At 39.1% G+C, this 20,994-nt stretch overlaps 1 protein-coding gene and 1 long non-coding RNA gene across 2 annotated transcripts in view; one reads left to right on the top strand and one right to left on the bottom strand.

The window, feature by feature from the left end:
* ATP13A5 (ATPase 13A5) overlaps nucleotides 1–20,994 on the bottom strand; it is a 115,021-nt gene that overhangs the window by 1,708 nt on the left and 92,319 nt on the right. Inside the window, exons 26-29 of the mRNA XM_005545383.5 lie at nucleotides 13,767–13,941; nucleotides 8,773–8,975; nucleotides 3,418–3,506; nucleotides 785–865 (exon numbers count right to left, since the gene is read on the bottom strand). Of these exons, the coding sequence (XP_005545440.3) occupies nucleotides 785–865; nucleotides 3,418–3,506; nucleotides 8,773–8,975; nucleotides 13,767–13,941 (548 nt within the window). The remainder of the gene's footprint in view (nucleotides 1–784; nucleotides 866–3,417; nucleotides 3,507–8,772; nucleotides 8,976–13,766; nucleotides 13,942–20,994) is intronic.
* Nucleotides 537–5,730, top strand: LOC141409604 (uncharacterized). Its single transcript, XR_012430579.1, has 2 exons — nucleotides 537–2,542; nucleotides 5,201–5,730. It is a non-coding gene; the product is annotated as an uncharacterized lncRNA (long non-coding RNA).

Genomic DNA, 20,994 nt, shown 5'->3' with positions numbered 1-20,994 from the left:
TATTTAAACAAACCGCATCTCAACAACACTTAAGTTGAATGTAATATTTTGCCACTGTAGATAATATTATAAGTGCTTTCATACATGTAGTATTTTTCTCTTCTTTTGGGTTATTAAAACATACAGTCTCAAAAATGGAATCTCTGAGTTAAAGAGTATGAGAAAATTTAAACATACTATATATAATGAGGTGTATATATATTTTAAAATTTGGTTGATCCCTTTTCCAAAAAGTCTTAAAGCACATGAGTTAAAACAAAACTCTCCTTTTACAAAAAGGAGCTCTCCTTTTACAAAGATAGTACTTGAACCTCTTACTAAGTGGGTAAAGTCATTTAGTGACACTGAGTAGAAAAGAAACACTGTAAGGGGAAGACCTTCACGAAAAGGAATTGACTAGAATAAGCAACGGCTTCTCCTCTTAGGAAACCCTCCGGAAGGCAGTTCGTCACTCTAAAAAGTCTCATTGAGTTTTAGGGTTGGAAGGTCACCTGGTCTAGTGTTTACTAGATTGTTGAAAATATTAGAAAAGTGCAATACAGTGCATTCATGGAAGCAAAATTAGAATTCATGTTTTGCTTTCTATGTGAAGATATCAAGAGCATTTCTATGCAGACTTCAAATAATTGTAATTTTCCCCCAAAAGAATATGTACCATTTTAATAAACCCTTAATAACTGTCATTCTGGGGGATCAAAGTGGTTGCTCTAGAAAATAAGCACCTGTTGAAAATGAGATCCTTAATTTGTTTATCTTCCTAGAAAAAATAGAGAGATTACTTTACCTCTACAAAGAAAGTCACACAGAATTGGGTGAGGGTTACCACCAAAATTAAAACCCTCCACGATGTTATGGTTGGGATCAACTGTTGAAAAACAAATACCATTATTACATTTTTCATACTTTACACTTTGAAAAAAGACCATATTATTTATGTATTTGTAATAACTCTCTGAGCTTAGAGGTGGGCATTACTTTACAACTGAAGGACCCACAGCTGCTAAATAAATGGCAGAGCCAGAATTCGAAGGAGAATGGACGACCTCTTGGCCGGTGTAGCGTTGACAGCCTAACGGTGTCTACTGAGAAATATGCCCTGAATCACTAATATAAGACAGGACATTTTGGAGGCTCTATGTCTCTCTTCATTTTTATCTTTTCAAACAGAGAGAAGGATAAGATTAAATCATTCATCAAATAATGTTAATACTTCTAATTTTCCCAAAGCAAATTCTACCTGAAATTCATTCGTTAAGGAGGACAGAGAAATGTAAGTATATTTTGATTGAAACTAGATGCAGATTGCTCCTGGCCCTATATCTGATGGCTTAATGAAAGTTGAATGAACCCTTCAAACCCCCCAGTTTTTAAAATTTAAGGGTACACATTGATCATTAAATACAATTATTTAAAGTGTGAGAGCCGTAACTTCCCATGGCTGCATCCATAACTTCCCACGGCTGCCTCCATAGCGAAAGGCTAGTTACACAGCCTTTTTTCTGAGACCCCCCCCCCCAAGAGTAGAATATTTATGACTGACTGCGTGTGGGACTGAACTCCCTTGAGAACAAAACCCACTGACCCTCCATACTATCTAAATGCTCACCCCTAATTCTCACCCCTATGCTGATACTGGTTTTTTCAAAGTAACACTTTGTCATTTTTTCCCCAGGTGGAGAGAGTCTTTATCAAGTTGTGAAATACAGCAAACTGGAAAGGGTGGTTTGGATTAAAGGGTTGTTTGGAAAAGTTGGGTCAGATTCTAGCAGAGAACCTGGCTCTTTTTCTCATGGCTGCCACCACTCCGATCCAGGAGAACTAACTCTTCTCCATCCCTTGACCTGGAAGGCACTTGATTTTGAATTATTTAATTTTGAGATGGAGTCTCGCTCTGTCTCCCAGGCTGGAGTGTGGTGGCACAATTTCAGCTCACTGCAACCTCCGCCTCCCTGGTTCAAGCCATTCTCCTGCCTCAGCCTCCCAAGTAGCTGGGATTACAGACACCTGCCACGACGCCCAGCTAATTTTTCTATTTTTAGCAGAGACGGGATTTTAACATGTTGGCCAGGCTGGTCTCGAACTCCTGACCTCAAGTGATCCACCCACCTTGGCCTCCTAGAGTGCTGGGATTACAGGCATGAGCCACCGTGCCTGACCCTGGAATTATTTATTTATGCAATGGTTTTCTCTCCTCGCTTCTAAACTACTTGAGAGCAGTGACCACACCTTATTCGTCTTTGTAACTCCAGTACCAAACTCACTCTGGAGCTTCGTGTTTGATAAATAAATGAATGAATGGGTTTTCATTTCCTAATTGCTTCTCTCCTCTCACATGTAGTCTTCCTGCCATCATCTAATTAATCTGTCTTCAGTACCCTGCTGAGAAGCCTGTTCAGATAGCTTCATTCACTCCATGTCGCTCTTGGCATAAAGTCGAAACTTCTCTAGCTGCCTCCATCCATCCATGCCTGCCTTTATTATTCATTCTCGTTCATACTCCACAGCACATGGCCTCAGTTTTAGCCAGTCTTCTAGTGCTTGGGTAAGCCTTGCTTTTGATTTCTGTCTCTGCCACCCTACATTCATTTGCATTTCTAAGACAAAAGCTCTTTCAGTCCTCTTCGCTTCTTATGCTGTTCTTGTTGGGAATATCCCTACCTCCTACCTAGCAAAATGTAGCCTATCCTTTTGGACCCAGGTCAAGTTGCATGTCATCCATGAAATGCCTCCCATGACAGCCACAGTCCACAGTGAGGCCTCCTTCTTCTATGTTCTTCCCAGTTCTGTTTTCACACTCTCTTCAAGTATGGATAGCCTCAGGTAGCATTCCAGTATGTCTCATCTTCACAACAAATCTGACTCGGAGGTCAGGAGCCAATCCTTCTCTTTATTTCTCTCACAATACTGGGTCCAAGAATTAGTTCAATAACCTCTTGATGAATTAAATTTTAACCCAGGGCATCCTGGATCAAATTATATCCACTGATACAAAGCTTCATATAGTCAGTGTCTGACAAAACATGACTGTCTTACAAGTCTATATTTTCTTTCCCTTTATAACTACATTATAAAGGATTTCTATGATATGGTTTATTTTTTTGAAAATTGTACTTGAAAAATTATTGTATTATTGCATTAATTTTATTGTATTGGTATAACATAGCATAATAAAGTATCCAAACATAATGTTTCAGGTAGGTACAGGATAAATGTACCCAATAGTATTGATAAAATGAAAACCACTGGAGGCCAGTGTAGGTGAAATCCAGATATCTTATTTGCCCTTCTAGTACATAGAAATAGCCTCACAGTATTTGGTGGTCAAAGAGAACACAGTAATAATTGACTTGTGAATTACAGTGAATACACGGTCCATGTACACGAGTCATGCCAGATGTGCAAATGAATGCCACTTACCTCCATTCCACGGTAGATAACTTGAAAGTCAGAAAACAGAATGAAAATTGTGAGGCTCAAGGCAGCTAGCAGCAGCAATGAAAATATATCTGAGGAAATACCAAACATTATTTTTAGATGTTAAAAAGAATGTTTCTTATAATCTGGCACACATCGCAGAATCAATTATCTCTGTTGGGCAAATACCAGATATATCTTCAGATGTTTTGATATATCCTCATATGTTTTGAAATATGTTCTAATGCTTGTAAGATGAAGGTAATATCTTAGACTCTTTCCTTGAAAGTCTGGATGTAGAAGACTGTTAAATGTATTACAGTAACGTCCATGAAGCTGCTGCCCTGGTTCACTATCACTGTGTGTCCAGTGAGTTGTGCTTGCATGGGATAAACAGTCTTCTTGTCGCCATCTCATTCTTCCTCATTGCCTAGAGAATAAAGTTCAGGGATCCTCTACTGACATTCAAGGCCTTCCACAATCTGGGCCCAATCAACCTTTAACCTGGTCTCTGACTACTCTTCCTTATGGGCAACTGGAAAGGTAAACCATAAAACCTCCAGCTTCCACGGAGGCCCAACACTCCAGCTTCTGTGTCTTTGTTAAAAAAAAAAAAAATGCCCTATGTACATAACAATATTCTTGTCTTGGCATGCTCCAATTTTTCTTTCCTCTTTTTTTTTTTTTTTTTTTTTTTTGAAACGGAGTCTCTGTCGCCCAGGCTGGAGTGCAGTGGCACGATCTTAGCTCACTGCAACGTCTGCCTCCCTGGTTCAAGCGATTCTCCTGCCTCAGCCTCCTGAGTAGCTGAGACTACAGGTGCCTGCCACCACGTGTGGCTAATTTTTTCTTTTTTTTTTTTTCATAGAGACGAGGTTTCACCATATTGGCCAGGCTGGGCTCGAACTCCTGACCTGTGATCCACCCGCCTCAGCCTCCCAAAGTGCTGGGATTACAGGTGTGGGCCACAGCGCCCGGCCTCCAATTTTTCTTAACCCAGTTAAAATACCACCTCCTCTTCAGAGAGTAATACTCCCTTACAAAAGCTTATTTCATATAGTATGTATCATACTCTGCTTTGCATGATCTTAATTCATGTATCAACTGGACTGTGACCATTTGAAAATGGCTTTGTCTCTGGTTCTCTGGGACTCTGACTTGAAAAAGTAAATGAGAAATTAGCATGTACATCTGTTGCATTCCTTCTTTCCATCCTGCCCAGATTGTTTTAATTTTGGGAGCTAAACTTCCCAGATGCACTGTGCCAGCATCTCTGTTCTTATTCCCAACCTCACCCACTCCTCTGTCAGAGGTTTTAGCAGAGCACTTTAGAGGTGGTACCTTAGAAATATCTTTTTTAATAGAATTATCACCTTCAGGCCCAAACAATAGCATTGAATCAGCATTGCCATGATACAAATGATTCTGATAATCCTGTAAAGTTATAAATAAGTGAACAAACTAAGTTTTCTCTTACACTCTGTCTCATTTATTCAGTGTTGCTCTAGTCTCCCCATCCCCAACTCTCTATAGGCCTATACCAACCCGAAATCTGAGGCAACTGCCCCTTGATAGCAGGCTCTATTTTTGAAGTGAACAGAGTTCTGTTTTCATCCTTGAGCACCTACACACACCCTCAATATTTATTCATGCCACACTTTATGTGTATAAATAAATGCAGCACCTCTCAGAAGTGCCTGAGAAGGGTATGAGGCAGACAGAAGAAAAGTAGGAATTGCATCTCTCAAGATAAAGCAATCTAAATGGCTTGGTGATACGATTTCAGGAAATGGCTGTGTGGATTTTTCATTTACTTCATGGATTTGGAGTCCCAGGAACCCAGAGCTGGAAAGAAGAGGGTGCCTGAAAGGTCTGTTCTGATGAAGGCCTGGACCTCACTAGCGACTGGGGCTGAGTGGTGTGCACATCACTGTCTCATGGTCTAAAAACTAGGCCTCGCCTGTGCACAAGTGAGCAATGTAGAAACAAAATTATAAGGTCATCTTTTAAAATTCAGCTTTGATTGAAAAGATGTAATAAAGAGTTGAATGTTGGCTCTTGTTGGTTAGTTGATGCTGCTGGGGAATCATGAAGGAATAGGGTTCTGTTAATGCAGGTGCTTTAGGAAAGCAAATCCTGTGTAAGCCATTACACTTTATTTTCAGATAAGGTTATAAATGTTCACACTTGTTTCCAGAAAAGTTAAGCCTCTACTTTTTCTATGTCTTCTCATCATAAAGTTGAGTTTCTGTCAAAGGCTGTTAAAAAGGGCAAAGAGTTTTCTGTTATATCAAAATAAAGTTGCTTGTATATTTTAATAGTAGTTCCAAAGGCTTTTGACTTACAACCTGAGAATATATGTTTGTTATCACATTACATTGGTTAGCATAGCCGTGTGCTAAATTGTAAAACATTTTACATTTAAAATTATCAGTTATGTTTGGTACAGGGGTTTTAATTTACCCACAAGCTTTATGTCACTGTGAGGGCACTAATCTACCTCTAATCCACTCAATTCATGTAAAAGGACTTTGCAGCTACTATTAAAATGGAAGTACTAGGCCGGGTGCAGTGGTTCACCCCTGTAATCCCAGCACTTTGGGAGGCCGAGGTGGGTGGATCACGAGGTCAGGAGTTCAAGACGAGCCTGGCCAAGATGGTAAAACCCTGCCTCTACTGAAAATACAAAAAAATTTAGCCGGGTGTGGTGGTGGGCGCCTGTAATCCCAGCTACTCGGGAGGCTAAGGCAGAGAATTGCTTGATCCCAGGAGGCGAAGGTTGCAGTGAGCCGAGATCGTGCCACTGCACTCCAGCCTGGGCAAAAGAGCAAGACTCCATCTCAAAAATAATAATAATAATTATAAGTGCTAGACAACAAATATATTCTGCTTGTAAAATACATTTATAATTTTTAAAGTTATTAATGTATAACAACACCATGCATTTCCTGTGTATTAGTGATAACCCATTAGAAAATATAATGGGAAAGTCATTCACAATATAACCAAAAATATAAAATAGAAAGGATTAGTTTTTGTTTGGTTTTGTTTTGTTTTGTTTGAGACAGAGTCTTGCTCTGTTGCCAAGGCAATTCTCTCTGCCCCAGCCTCCCAAGTAGCTGAGATTACAGGTGCCCACCACCATGCCCGGCTAATTTTTGTATTATTTAGCAGAGACGGGGTTTCACCATGTTGGCCAGGCTGGTCTTGAACTCCTGACTTCAGGTGATCTGCCCGCCTTGGCCTCCCAAAGTGCTGGAATTACAGGTGTGAGCCACCACGCCTGGCCAGATTAGTTTCTTAAATCAATGTGCAGGCAGGATTTGTAATGGAGAAAACAACAAATATTTACTGAGAGACATTAACAAAAAGCAAGAATAAATGGGGAGACATGACATGTTCCTAAATGGGAAGATTAAGTTATATACCAACATAAATTCTTCCCAAAGTATCAAAAGCCCAAAGGGAAATTTTAAAAGCCTTGCAATTTATTCTAGAGTTTATCTTAAAGAATGAACAGGAAAGAAAGAGTTTTTAAAATGAGGAATAATGAGGGCACACTGATCTTGCCACTTATTAAGTAAAACATTATAAAACTATACGTTTTAAAATATAGTGGTAAATCAAGAATAGACTGATGTTTAAAAACAGAAAAGATAGTCTGGAAACTATACAGACATATACATATAAACATAATTCATAATATAAATGATGTACAAATATATATGAAGATAGTTACAATAAAGGTGGTATATTCAGTGGAAAAATAATTAATATTAAAAACTCAATAGTCAATAAAAGCTGCTAGCAAAACCAGTTGACTAGTTGCAGAAACTTGTTTTAATCCCTACCTCAAACTGTACACCAAAATTAACATTAGATTTTAAAAGCACTTCAAAACTAATCATGATAATTATACTATTTAATAATTAGAAAAAACTTCCTGTGCATAAAGACAATGGAAAAAAGATCATGAAAAAAATGCAAACTAAAACCAAATGAGACACTATTTTCTAGAATCAGCCCAGCACAAATTTTGTTTTTTAACTAGTACTTCATGTTGGATGTACTATTAAGAAGCATACCCTCTTGAAAACAACTGATAAGAGTGAAAATCAGTACAAACTTTCTAGAAAGCAACTTCAAATTGTGTATTCCAGGCTTTGACATTTTCACACTATTCCACCAGTTAACTGAATTTTGTTATCCTAAGGAAATAAGAGGCTAAGTCAAAGTAATTTACACAAGTATATTTTTATAGCATTATTTATCATACTGAAGCCAATTACATGATAGACAGGGTGACCGTCTTTATCATGCAATATCTGGATAGGTATCATGTATCTAGTTTGCCTTGACATTCTCTCTTTAAGCCTGGCATAATTATTAATCATGTCTCACTTCACTCCTAAAGAGTGTCCCAGTCTGGTCAATAATGATGGGGCATATTCTCTGGCTGCTTTGGCCTGATGATTTTTTTTTTTTTTTTTGAGACAGGGTCTTGCTCTGTCACCCAGGCTGGAGTGTAGTGGTGTGATCCCAGCTCACTGCAGCCTCGAAATCCCAGGCTCAAGCAATTCTCTCACCTCAGCCTCCCCAGGTAGCTGGGACTATAGGCAAGAGCCACCATGCCCAGCTAATTTGTAAAAGATTTTTTTAGAGACAAGGTCTCACTGTGTTGCCCAGGCTAGTCTCAAACTCCTGAACTCAAGCAATCCTCCCACCTTAGCCTCCCAAAGTGCTGGAATTACAGGAGTGAGTCACCACTCCCAGCCTTAGCTGAGAGGATCTTAATTGTAGCTTCGAAGAGTTTCTTTAAAACTCTACTTAAATTAATATACTGGGAAAGTAAATAAGATTTTTTGAGCCCCGATTATAAGCGTCAGATCCTTTACATAAATTGTGCTAGGCCCATTCCATAAAATGCTTTGTTTAGTCCTTCCCTCAGGACTTAACAAATTAAGGATACTCCCTCCTATTCTGCCAATGAGGAAATAAGGTCATAGAACAGTTAAAGTAACTTGCCCAATGTTACAAGGCTAAAGAGGTCAATTTACATTTGAACTGGTTAAAGCCTTTTATAAAGTATCTTCATATGCATGTGTGTGTTTAAAATGATTCTTCGTGACTCACAATAGGACAAGACTCGCGACAGTTAAATGATGTCCGTGCTTATCTGCAAACAAGCAGATTTCTGCACGTGGGCTCTACCACCCATGACCACGGCATTCAACAACAATTTTAGAGTCATGCAGTTGTTTCTCCCTCAGCCCATCATTTTCCAGTGAGGTACAACTCTAGGGTGAGAAAGGGAATGGGAAAGTATTCAGAAAGAAAAATTAAACTTTATATACTTACAGTTTGTATAGATGGGTTTTCGAAACGGCTTTCCCTTAGAAAAGATGAATGCTACTGTGATATAGTTGATGGTGGTGATGGGCCACAGTGTGGTGGTCTCAAAACTTAAAATTGAACCAGGAATCAGAGTTGCATTTCCAGTCCAGTTTCTTTCCAGACTCATAGTTGTTGAAAAATTACTTTGGTTGGCCAGGAAACACTCACTACAAAAGAAGCATCAGTGTTTATGAAACATTTTATTCCATTTTTATCCATTAGGTGAAAAAAAATAGTTTAATCACTACCATGGGATTTTAGCTTTCAAACTATGTCAGCCAGTAACTACCAAGACATATTCTGTTCACCCCTTGCAATGACAAAGCAGAAATAAAAGGAAGTCAAGATTGTTCTTTGTCCGGCATTCCATTTGGAACAAGTGATCTACCTTGAAAGGGCCTGAATGACAATATTTTATGAATTCCTATCAATTCAAAGAGTAAATACACCATGTCAATTAAGCTGTGTGTGTGTTGTTTTCTCTTTTGTGGACTAAGCAAGACTCCTAACTTGGGTTTTGAGTTTGAGTCTCCCACTCCAATTTACTTCCCTCGCATAGCTAAAGGATCTTCCTGAAAATCTGAACATGACAATCTGCTGCTTATAAGGGGTCTACGGCTCTATTTTGCTGATAAATTAAGCTCAAACTTCTCCAACTGGCCTATGAGATCTCTGCATCCTGGTCTCACTCTACCTTTTCCGTCTTACCTTTTGCCACTCCTCCCATGCTCTATACACTCCAAACATACAGGATTATTCCCTGTTCCCCACATATCAATTTGCATACCTGTTGGGTTGGATGTGCTATTGCCTTTAACTGAGATATAACATCCATCCTTCAAACATCTCTGCATCTGAAATGCCTTTACTTTTGCTGGCAAGTGGAAGTAGTGCCCACAAGAGTAAAGGCATTTTTTAAAATGTTACCTCAGTTAAAGGCAATAGCACATGTAAATAAAGAATTGCAAAACACCTACTTTTGCAAGCTCATTGTTTTGCAATTCTTTATTTACATAATTTTATTTTACGTCTTTGGGATGTGAATTCCTAGAATATAGGATTTTTTTGTGGTTTTATTTTTTGGTTTTAATCAAATTTACAATAGATTTTTGGCACCTAGCACAGTGAGGTCACATAATATTTACTCAAAAAAAATATTTGCCCAAGATATGAGCTTTCCCAGTCCTGATTGACTTCCAATGTTCTTTTTTTAAATAATTAAACCAATAAATTAGTTTCCACCAGCTTTCTTGCTCAGCTTGAAACTTTTAAACCACTATTACAACTGTTTATAAATAAGGATTCATTTTCTAACGTGAACTCAAATGCAAGACTTAATACTTATTATCCTGGGCTCCCTGTAGTCTAGAAGTGTGCTTTGCACATACAGGCACACTTTGCTTTATTGTATTTCACTTTATTGTGCTTCCCAGATACGGCGTTATTTACAAATTGAATGTTTGTGGCAACCTTGCATCTAGCAAGTCTATTGGCACCATTTTTTAACAGTATGTGCTCGCTTTGTCTCTGTGTCACATTTTGGTAAATTCTTGCAATATTTTAAACTTTTTGAAATAATTACTACCTCTATTATTGTGATCTGTGATCAGTGATCTTTGCTGTTTTATCGTAATTGTTTTGAGATGCCACGAACTGTGCCTTTATAAGAATGCAAATTTAATCGATAAATATTGTGTGTGTCTGACTGCTCCACTGACTGTTTCCGCATCTCTCTTCCTCTCCTGGGGCCTCCCTATTCCTTGAGAGACAATAATATTGAAATCTGTTCAATTAATAATCCCACAGTGGCCTCTAAGTGTTCAAGTGGAAGGAAGAGTCACATGTCTCTCTTTAAATAAAAAACCAGAAAGGGGTAAGCTTAGTGAGGAAGGCATGTCAAAATCCAAGACAGGCCAAAAGCTAGGCCTCTAGCACCAAACAGTTAGCCAAGCTGTGAATGCAAAGTAAGAGTTCTTGAAGAAAATTAAAAGTGTTATTCCAGTCAACACATGAATGATAGGGAAGTAAAATAGCCTTATTGCTGATATGAAGAAAATTTCAGTGGTCTGGATAGTGGATCAAACCAGCCACAACATTACTTTAAGCCAAAGTCTAATCCAGAGCAAGGCCCTAACTCCCTTCAATTCTTTGAAGGCTGAAGGCGGTGAGGAAGCTGCGGATGAAAAGTTTGAAACTAGCAAGAGGTTGGTTCCTAAGACTGAGAGAAAGGTGTCTCTATATGTAAAAGTACAAGGTGAAACAGCAAGTCTTGTAGCAGCTGCAGCAAGTGATCCAGAAGATTTAACTAAGGCAATTAATGAAGGTGACTACACAGCTCTCAGTGGAAATGAAACAGCCTCTTCTATTGGAAGAAGATGTCTTCTAGGACTTTAATAACTAGAGATGTCAATAACTGGATTCAAGGCTCCAAGGGAGAGGCTATCTCTCTTATTACGGGCTAATGCAGCTGGTGACTTTAAGTTGATGCCAATGCTCATTTGCTATTCTGAAAATCCTAGGGCCCTTAAGGATTATGCTAACTCTACTTTGCCTGTGCTCTAGAAATGGAACAACAAAGTATGGATGACAGCACATCTGTTTACAGCATGGTTTACTGAATATTTCAAGCCCACTGTTCAGACCTACTGCTTAGAAAAAAAAGATTCCTTTCAAAATGTTACTGTTTATTGACAATGCATCTGGTCACCCTCCAAGAGCACTGATGGAGATGTATAAGGAAATTAATGTTTTCATGCCTGCTAATACACATCTATCCTGTAGTCCATGGATTAAAGAGTAATTTCAAATTTCAAGTCTTATTTTTTAAGAAATACACTTTGTAAGACTATAGCTGCCATAGAGAGTGATTTGTTTATTGGATCTGGGCAAAGGAAATTGAAAACCTTGTGGAAAGAATTCAACATTCTAGATGTCATTCATAACATTCATGATTCATGGGAGAAGGTAAAAACATCAACATTAACCAATATTAACGGAAGTTTGCAAGAAGTTGATTCAACCTTCATGAATGACTTTTTGGGGTTCAAGACTTCGGTGGAGGTTGTAACTGTAGATATGGTGGAAATAGCAAGAGAACTAGAATTAGAAGTGGAGCCTGAGATGTGACTGAATTGCTGCAATCTCATGATAAAATTTGAATGGATGAAGAGTTGCTTCATATGGATGAGCAAAGAAAGTGGTTTCTTGAGATGGAATCTGCTCCTGGTGAAGATGTTGTAAACATTGTTGAAATGAAAACAAAGGATTTAGAATATTATATAAGCTTACTGGACAAAGCACCAGCAGGGTTTGCGAGAATTGACTTCAATTTTGAAAGTACTGAAATGGGATAAAATGCTGTTAAACAGCCTCACTTGCTACAAAGAAATATCTCATGAAAGGAAGAGTCAATCAACGAGGCAAACTTTATTGTTGTCTTATTTTAAGAAATTGTCACAGCTACCCTAGCCTTCAACAACCACTACCTTGATCAGTCAGCAGCCACTCAGCTTGAGGTAAGGCTCTCCACCAGCAAAAAGATTATGACTTGCTGAAGGCTCAGATGATCATTAGCATTTTTAGCAATAAATTTTGAAATTAAGGCACGTACTTTTTTAGACATAATGCTATTGCACACCCGATAGACTACAGTATAGTGTAAACATAACTTTTATATGGACTGGGAAACCAGAACTTCATGTGACTGGCTTTATTGCAATATCCACTTTATTGTGGTAGTCTGGAACCAAACCCACAGTATCTCTGAGGTAGGCCTATAGTAGATGTTCCATAGTCACAAAGCATTTTTACAAAAAGAGGAACAGACAGACTAGATGGCCTGAATTATAGAGTTTAATACCAAAGAGTATCTAGTCCAATATATTTACATTAAGGCAATAAAATTGAGGGCCAGTATGGCACACCTAGTTAGTGATAGAGTCAGGAATTCTTAGAATTCCTGATTTCCTATCCATCCTCCTTTGGCTACAACATACTGTCTTCTAGGTTCAGTCAAAACTTGAGTTCTCTGAGTATATGCACTCCAATTTTGGAAAAAATCTAGTTTTGAAACGGAATGAGATTCTATATCCCTAGTTATACTTGAATTGCTGAATTTTTTTTTTAATCTGAATGACAACCTCATCATTTGCTAGTTTTCAATCTGTGTTTTTACTGATTTCTGGTGCTCTGTGGAGTGAGGGGCAGTTTGCACATGTCGTATTTCAAAGAGAGCAGCTCTTTTCCTGCCTTTTCTTTTACCGGCAGAAAGGCTTTGTCAGCAAAATAAAGCTTGAGCCATTGGCACTATAGCCTACCTCAAAAACATTAAAGCCCAGGGACGTAAAGAGACGTCCTGAATGCCGCGTTCCAATTCAATCAGAACAAGGATACCATCAACTCACACTTTAATGTTCATTTGGGAAAAAGCAAAATAATGTAATATGTCTCTCATATGTCTGTATCAGGGGCCTGCAAACTACAGCCCACAGGCCAAATCTGATTCATCACCTGATTTTGTAGGTAATGTTTTATTAGAATACAGCCACACCCACTTGTTTACCTATTGTCTATGGCTGCTTTTGTGCTGCAACAGTGGAGTTGACTAGCTGCAAAGAGGCCATGTAGTGCACAAAGCCTACTTACGATCTGGCCCTCTACAAGAAATGTTTGCCAACCCCTGGTCTGTAAAATGTACAAAGTACCAGGGAATTAATATATTCATTCAGCCAACCAGTTGTTAGATCTATACATTAACAACCAATGTGACAGATCTCTTCCCACCCACTCCACCCCAGTAGTCCATAGATTAACTGTGTTCTGTCCCATCATTTGAGTTTTGCAGCGACACAATTTTATTAATTAAAAGCTTTAGGGTATATGTTCAAGTCAAGTTATTCAATGTCATGGGTTATTTATTAAATCACCTTTCAAAAGGAGCACTAAGAAAATGAACTTACCTATATTGGTAGACCTCACAATACCAAGGCTGCTGCTTCACATAGAGAAATGCACTGATCTGCACAATGCAGGAGAAACAGGAATTCAAAAATATTGACAGCAGCAAAGGGGGAGAAAGGAGCTGTCCTGCTGGTCTATATGGAGCCAGCTTTGGGTAGGCATGAGTTGAACTCACTGAAAGACAAATGCATTTTTTCCTATTACAATCTTATCATTGAGAATAAAAGGTTGAGATTGAAATGCATATTATCTTGAGTCTGGCATTGGGATTCAGATTAAGCAGACATGAACAGAAGATTTACACCTAGGTAAGCACATTGCCTGGTGGCACATCCAGTCTGTCGTCACCTTCAGAAATAAAAAATAGTGGGTTAGAAAGTTATGTAATTATTATATTTACCATATCACATGGTGCAAATATTTTCTCCATAACCAGACTGACCAGAAATTGTGTGTAAAAGAGGGAATGGCCTTCCTTATGGGACAAGCAGTACTAATATTATGTTTCAGTGATGACAGGAAAGTGGAGAGTTAGAATGAGGAGAATAAGGAGGAAGATAGCTAGATTCATCTTCATATGCTGGATAATTAAAAAAAAAAAAAAACACTCACTCTATTATTCATTCAGCCAACTTTCTCTGAGCATGTCAGTGTGCCAGGCAATGTGATAGATGCCAGAGGTGTGTTAAGTGTCTCTCTGGATACACAGGTGGATGGGGGACTACTGCTGTATATTACATAAAGAAAAAGAACTCATTGAAAATACTGCTTCTGTGGGAGGCCAAGACGGGCAGATCACGCGATCAGGAGATCAAGACCATCATGGCTAACATAGTGAAACCCAATCTGTACTAAAAAAATACAATAAATTAGCCAGGTGTGGTGGCAGGTGCCTGTAGGCCCAACTACTCGGGAGGCTGAGGCAGAATGGCGTGAACCCAGAAGGCGGAGTTTGCAGTGAGCCGAGATCACGCCACTGCACTCCAGCCTGAGCGACAGAGCAAGACTCCGTCTCAAAAAAATAAAAAAATTAAAAAATAAACAAATAAATAATATTGCTTCTAGATGAGAATGTTAAACTATATTGTATTTTTGATTTCAGGGTTTTTTTTTTTATTTAAAGGGTTTGGAAATGGGCAGAAATTAAAAAGAACAACTATTTAAAAAAAGACAACTACATCCTTCTTAGTAGCTACATATTTGAACATGCTGATGAAAATGAAATATATTTGCTTCTCAAGGCAGAGCAGGAAGGAAGCATGAGGAGGACAGGAATTTGAATTTAAAGATTGATATTGTAGTCATGTTTCAGTTCCTGTCTTCATACCTGTCACCTCTTCCCTTCTCACAGCTTAACACTGGTTTCTTTGATGTAAGGGAAAAAGTGGGGTGTGCATATTTAAGTTTGTATTTATGCATGTACAGGTAGGGTAGGGGGAAATGGGTGTCCAATTTGGGATAAAACTCTATAGTAGGTCTCTGGTTTGTTCAATATGTGTTCTGGGGTAATCATGTAAACTCCCTGGTCCTTCATTTTCTCACATATAAAGTGAGTGTGTTGGAATGCCTAAATGGTACCCAAAGGCCCTTTCAACTCTTTTATTCTAAAGCTCTATGACTAAGTCTTTACCTATACCAGATCAATCAATGTTTTCCTGGCAGGGTGCTAGGCTAGAGTCTGTGGGGTATGCAGAGATGAGAAGTACATTCCACCTGCCTTCAAAGAGTTTGAAGTCCAGTGAAAGACACAGACAGATTGTGTAATAAAGAAGTTGGCTGGCTTTTCCTGGTGTGTATCCTTTAAATCTTTGAAATGCCCTGAGTGATAGTATTTTTCTTATGCATGGTGGGCCTTGGGAGTTTATGCTAACAAGATGGCTCATGGTGGGAATGAGGAGCGTTTGTGTTAAGATGACTCAGGAAGAGTCCTGCCATCGCCCAAAAGACCATCTATATGATTAGAGGGTGGAGCTTTGATCCACAAGATATCAACCTGATCTCCAGGTAGGGGAGTGGGGTTAGAGACTGAGTTTGACTTAACAGCCAATGATTCAATCAATCATGTCTACATAATGAAACCTTAATAAAAACTCCAGACACCAAAGCTCAGGTGAGCTTCCCTGGTTGGTAGTACTCTGCATACTGTCACCCATCAATGTGCCAAGAGGGTGAGGCATCCTGACTTCACGGGGAAAGGACAATGGCAGTGTTTCTCTTGTTTGAGATCCCTAATAGACCTAGCCCTAGGTGTCTCTTCCTTTGACTGGTTCTGATTTATGTCTTTTTGCTATAATAAAACTGCAGTCATAAGTATAACACTTTCCTGAGTTCTGTAAATTGTAGCAAATTGTTGAACCTGAGGGAATAATGGGAACTCCTAAGTTTGTAGCCAACTAATCAGAAGTTCAGGTGGTCTAGAGAGCCCCACACTTGAGGCTGGTGTCTGAAGTGAGGGCATTCTTGTGGAGGCTGTACCCTTAATCTCTAAAGTTTGCCCTAATTCTGGGTGGTTGGTGTCAGAAGCCATTGCTTGGGTCCACGAAGAAGGAGCGCACAGTGTGGTCTGTGATCAGTGCTGAGAAGTGCAAGGAAATTGTGCTTCCAGGTCACAGAAGGCAGAAGCTTTACTGCTTGGAGTTCTCTCTGTATTCCAGTATCGAAAGCAGAATGTAGCTATAAATTCATAAAGAGGCTGCAGGTAGTGGAGAGAGGTAAAATTGCATCTCTGTGCATCTGGCTTCTACCTCTTTGGTCTTCTCTCTCATGCTCCTTGTAGTTTCTTGTCTTTCTTTTACACAGTAACTGTGGTAGACTGAATTGCTGGCTTCATAGTCGTGGGGTATACTTTGTCATCCCTTAATTTTGGGCTTCCCTGTGTGACTTTCTCTGGCCAAAGAGATGTTAACATAGACTTCAAACATGCTTGCACAGCTGGGCTTGCTCTATGGCTCTGCTTTCTGTGACTCACAATGAGAAAATACCAAATCTGTCCATTCAACCTGGCCTCAGAATGCAAAATGTGGAGTAGACCTGAATCAAATCCAAAAGCGTTAACCAAGATCAACTGATCTACATATTAGAGTGGACTGGCTCAGCTGTGCTCACCTAGATCAGCTAAATGGCAATCAACTTACAGACCCATGAATGGGAAGAATAACTGCCTGATGGTATAAATGCTGAGTTTTGGCGGTGGGTTGTTACACAGCATTATTGAGGCAATACCTAATGCCTACAGCGTTCTTACACAGAATATTCTGACTTTCTCCATGTTAGAGACTCTTACTACTTCTGACAGATAATCTGTATACCTGATTATAAATAAAAATAATTTTATGGCTACCATTGTGGGACATATATTAGGTTTCAGAGGCTGTACTGTTTATAAACATGATTTTTATTTCCTTAAAAGCAAAATAGGTAAATTTTACAGGTGAAGCAACTGAGGCTCAAAAAATTAGTTTCCTTTGCTTAAAAACCCACAGTGAGTGAGTGACAGCATGGCACTGGAAACCCCAGTATTTATGATTGTGAAGCCCTGTGTTCTCTGCTCTACAACATATTGCAGTATGATGCATCTCAAAAATTAAAAGAACAAAATGAGGAGCCCTGCAATACAAGCTTGGATAGTAGTACTGTTTATGAGGATCCCCCCAAAAAACTTTTCTGCATTATCTGGGTTTCCTTAAAATGATGATGATATATGCTATCAGATTGTATTCAGAGGAATACTAACTTCTGAAGTGTTATACAGTATTCAAAATTAATCATTCTCCCTTCTGAGTTCCCACAACACATTACTCACATTGCTGCTATAGTGCAGGGTGTCTTGCATTAAATCTAGTTGTTTACATCTGTACTCAGCAGACTCTGAGCTCCCTGAAGGAAGAAATCCTGTCTCATTCCACATTCTGTTTCTTACTAAACCCAGCACCGGATCTATTGCATGGGAAGGCTTCACAGTTTCAAATTCTATTCTTACAGTTTTTAATTATTTAGCATCATTTGGATATCTCATAGTTGTGTTTCTCCTAAGTAGTTGGCTTACTTTTTATTCCAAACACTGAAAATCATATAAGACAAATTTCAGGAGGTTCATGAACCCACCTAAACTACATGAAAAATTTAAGTGTGTATCGTGAGATTTCTAAGATGAAATGATTTGTATTTTCCATCAGATTATTTAAGTGGACCAAGACCCAGAAAAGGTTAGGAGTCATTGAAACACAGATGGGGTGTAGAGATACACTTATATAATGGGTGAGTCCCTCCGTACCTCCTTCTCTGGATACTGCCTTCTCCAAGGGCCTGGAATGGCTGGTCTAAATGGATCTGAATTTCATGATCCCACCTTCATTCAGAGAAATGAGGGGCCTAGAGGTGGGCATCTAATCCAAGTCAGGTCGATAAATTTTCTCTCCAAAATATTTGCAAATGGGACAATGAGAGGCTAGGCTCATTTGCTATAAGAAGACAAACATAAAGGCTGCAAAGCCCCAGTCCTAGTGCCATTTTATGAGGTCAGCTGTAAGGTGAATAAATGGAAGAGAGATGGAAACAGAATGGAAAGAAGAGACACAAGGTGACCACCTGGAAATAAAGAAAGTGACCTCCATTTTTACCCTTTAGTGTTCTAGTCCTCCTCAGACCCAGGTGCTTCCGAGTTCCTGTTCTTAGATTTTTTGAGAATTATGTTCTTAAACAAACCCTCCATTTTCTTGACCTAATTTGAGTTCTTGTTGACAAGGACAGAGATGTGGCAAAACAAGCTCCCTTAAAAATGCCGCTACACAAAATAGAGTCAAATTGGACTTCCAGACATGCATTGCCTGATCAACATCCCTCCTCACTTCATCTTATTTTTCTTCTAGATTTTCTGTGTAATGCATTATATTTTGTCTCCATACATTGCCTTAAAACCTTGTGGGAACAAGGCAGGGTGTGTATAGGTAAGTAAGTAAATAAATTAAATATGTGATGGTATTGTCTCTTCCCAGAACCAATTCAGAGTTAAGGCCAAAAGCCTTAATCTGGAAACTTGGAAATGTAGGAAGCCTTAAAGAGAATACAGATGCCCTTTGATTTACAATGGGGTTACTTTCTGATAAGCCCATTGCAAACTGAAAACATTTTTAAGTTGAAAATACATCTATACTGTACACCTAACCTACTGAATACCATAGTTTAGCCTAGCCTAGCTCAAACATGCTCACAACACTTAATTAGGCTACAATTGAGCAAAATCATCTGGCAACACAGTACAATGTAGAGTATCTGTTGTTTAACCTCATGATTGCTGGGCTGGCTGGGAGCGGCAGCTTGCTGCCACTGCCCAGCATCCTAAGAGAGTAGCATTCTTCTGAATGTGCATCACTTTGGCACCATTGTAAAGTTAAAAACCATAAGTCAAACCATCGTAAATCAGGGACATCTGTAATTTTACATTGATCATCAATTGGTGATGACTCCTAAGGGCTGCAGATAAATGTCCACAGTTCTCAGACCAGCAGTCAAGATTCTCTGTGATTTGACCCAATTCACTTTTTCAATTTTTCAGTAAAAGATGTCACATACACTGCAGTGTGGTCACATTAAAAACTCATACCCCATATTTGTCAGCTTTCTCTTGCTCATACTGCTTCCTTCTACTTGAAATGCTCTTCTTTTAGCAAAAGATCTTTGAAATTTATCCATCCTTCCTATTTTGATGCGAATGCTACTTCTTTCATGCATCAGTGCCTAGTATCTTTCTCCTTTCTCCACTGCTATCTCCTCCTTAACCCCAGATTATCAGAAAACATCTCTTCTTTCTCTGAACTCCCAAAGCATCTGCTGTTTTCTGCTACTCACTACTTTTAACTTGCGTCTTATTTGTTCATGTATGTGAATCCCCCACTAAACTCTGAACTTGAACAATCAATCTTCTCATGCCCCAGGAACCTATGTGGCTAATACACAGTGAGGGATGAACACTTGTATAAGGGAATGTTGAATGGTGCTTCTCTTGTCTAGAGAATTGTGCTGAGCCTTATATTTGAGGACAGTGAATTGCAAGTGCCTATTTATTGTGAAGAGAGATTGTCGCCATATCTCCATAGTACCTAGCAAGAGAGATCCATATTGGTTATTTAACTATAAGCATGCTTGTTCCTGCCTAATTTGCTGCATGCTGTCTGTATAAGAGGAAAACTCATGGAGATTATCAAGCAATTCTTTAAAGGCAATTGTTAGGAGCAATGTAAACTGTGGCTTTCTTCTCAGCATCACCACAACCCCATGAGGGGAAGTCATAAGAGCCAATGTTAGAGAGACTGGAAGTGGTTTTAGGAGAGGATATTGGCCTTGCTCACTCCCCTTCATGGTAATAGCAGAGGGAAAGGGCAGGCAGCAGTGAGAGCAAGCTACTTATTTACTGTCTGGTAGGTTAAGTAGAAGCCATGGAAATTAGCCTTGATAGATAGGCTACAGCTAGCTATCCTGGAAGGAGTTTATCCATGTGGCAGCCTGCTGGGGTTGGAGGGCCCAGCAGTAGAAAAGGGCTTCATGTATGTACCACTAGGAGGCAGCTGCAGAAAGAAATCCTGAGAAGTCAGAGGGAGAGAGCACCACTATGTCAGGGCATGGTCTAGTCCACACCTGTCCACAGGGAAGCTCTGATGATTTCACCAATGAACCCCGTGCCTATTGCCTAAATGTAGGTGCCTGCCATATTTGAGGGCATTTGACAGGAGAGCACTACGTACTCCTACTTAAGTAAAAAGTCCTTTGCCTAGATTTTCTTCTAGGATTTTTATAGTCTTGGGTTTTACACTTAAGTCTTTAATCCAACTTGAGTTAATTTTTGTGTAAGGTGTAAGGAAGGGGTCCAGTTTCAATTTTTTGCATATAGCTAGCCAGTTCTCCCAGCACCACTTATTAAATGGGGAATCCTTTCCCCATTGTTTGTTTTTGTCAGGTTTGTCAAAGATCAGATGGTTGTACGTGTGCAGTCTTATTTCTGAGTTCTCTGTTGTTTCATTGGTCTCTGTGTCTGGTTTTGTGTCAGTACCATGCTATTTTGGTTACTGTTGCTTTGTAGTTTGAAGTCAGGTAGCATGATGCCTCCAGCTTTGTTCTTTTTGCTCAGGATTGTCTTGGCTATTCGTGCTCTTTTGTTGTTGTTCCATATGAATTTTAAAATAGTTTCTTCTAATTCTGTGAAGAATATTAATGGTAGTTTAATGGGAATAG

This window comes from Macaca fascicularis, chromosome 2 (assembly GCF_037993035.2).
Source record: "Macaca fascicularis isolate 582-1 chromosome 2, T2T-MFA8v1.1".
NCBI classification, from domain to species: Eukaryota; Metazoa; Chordata; class Mammalia; order Primates; family Cercopithecidae; genus Macaca; species Macaca fascicularis.
The sequence above is the reverse complement of the archived record's forward strand: the minus strand, read 5'-3'. Positions and strand labels throughout refer to the sequence as shown.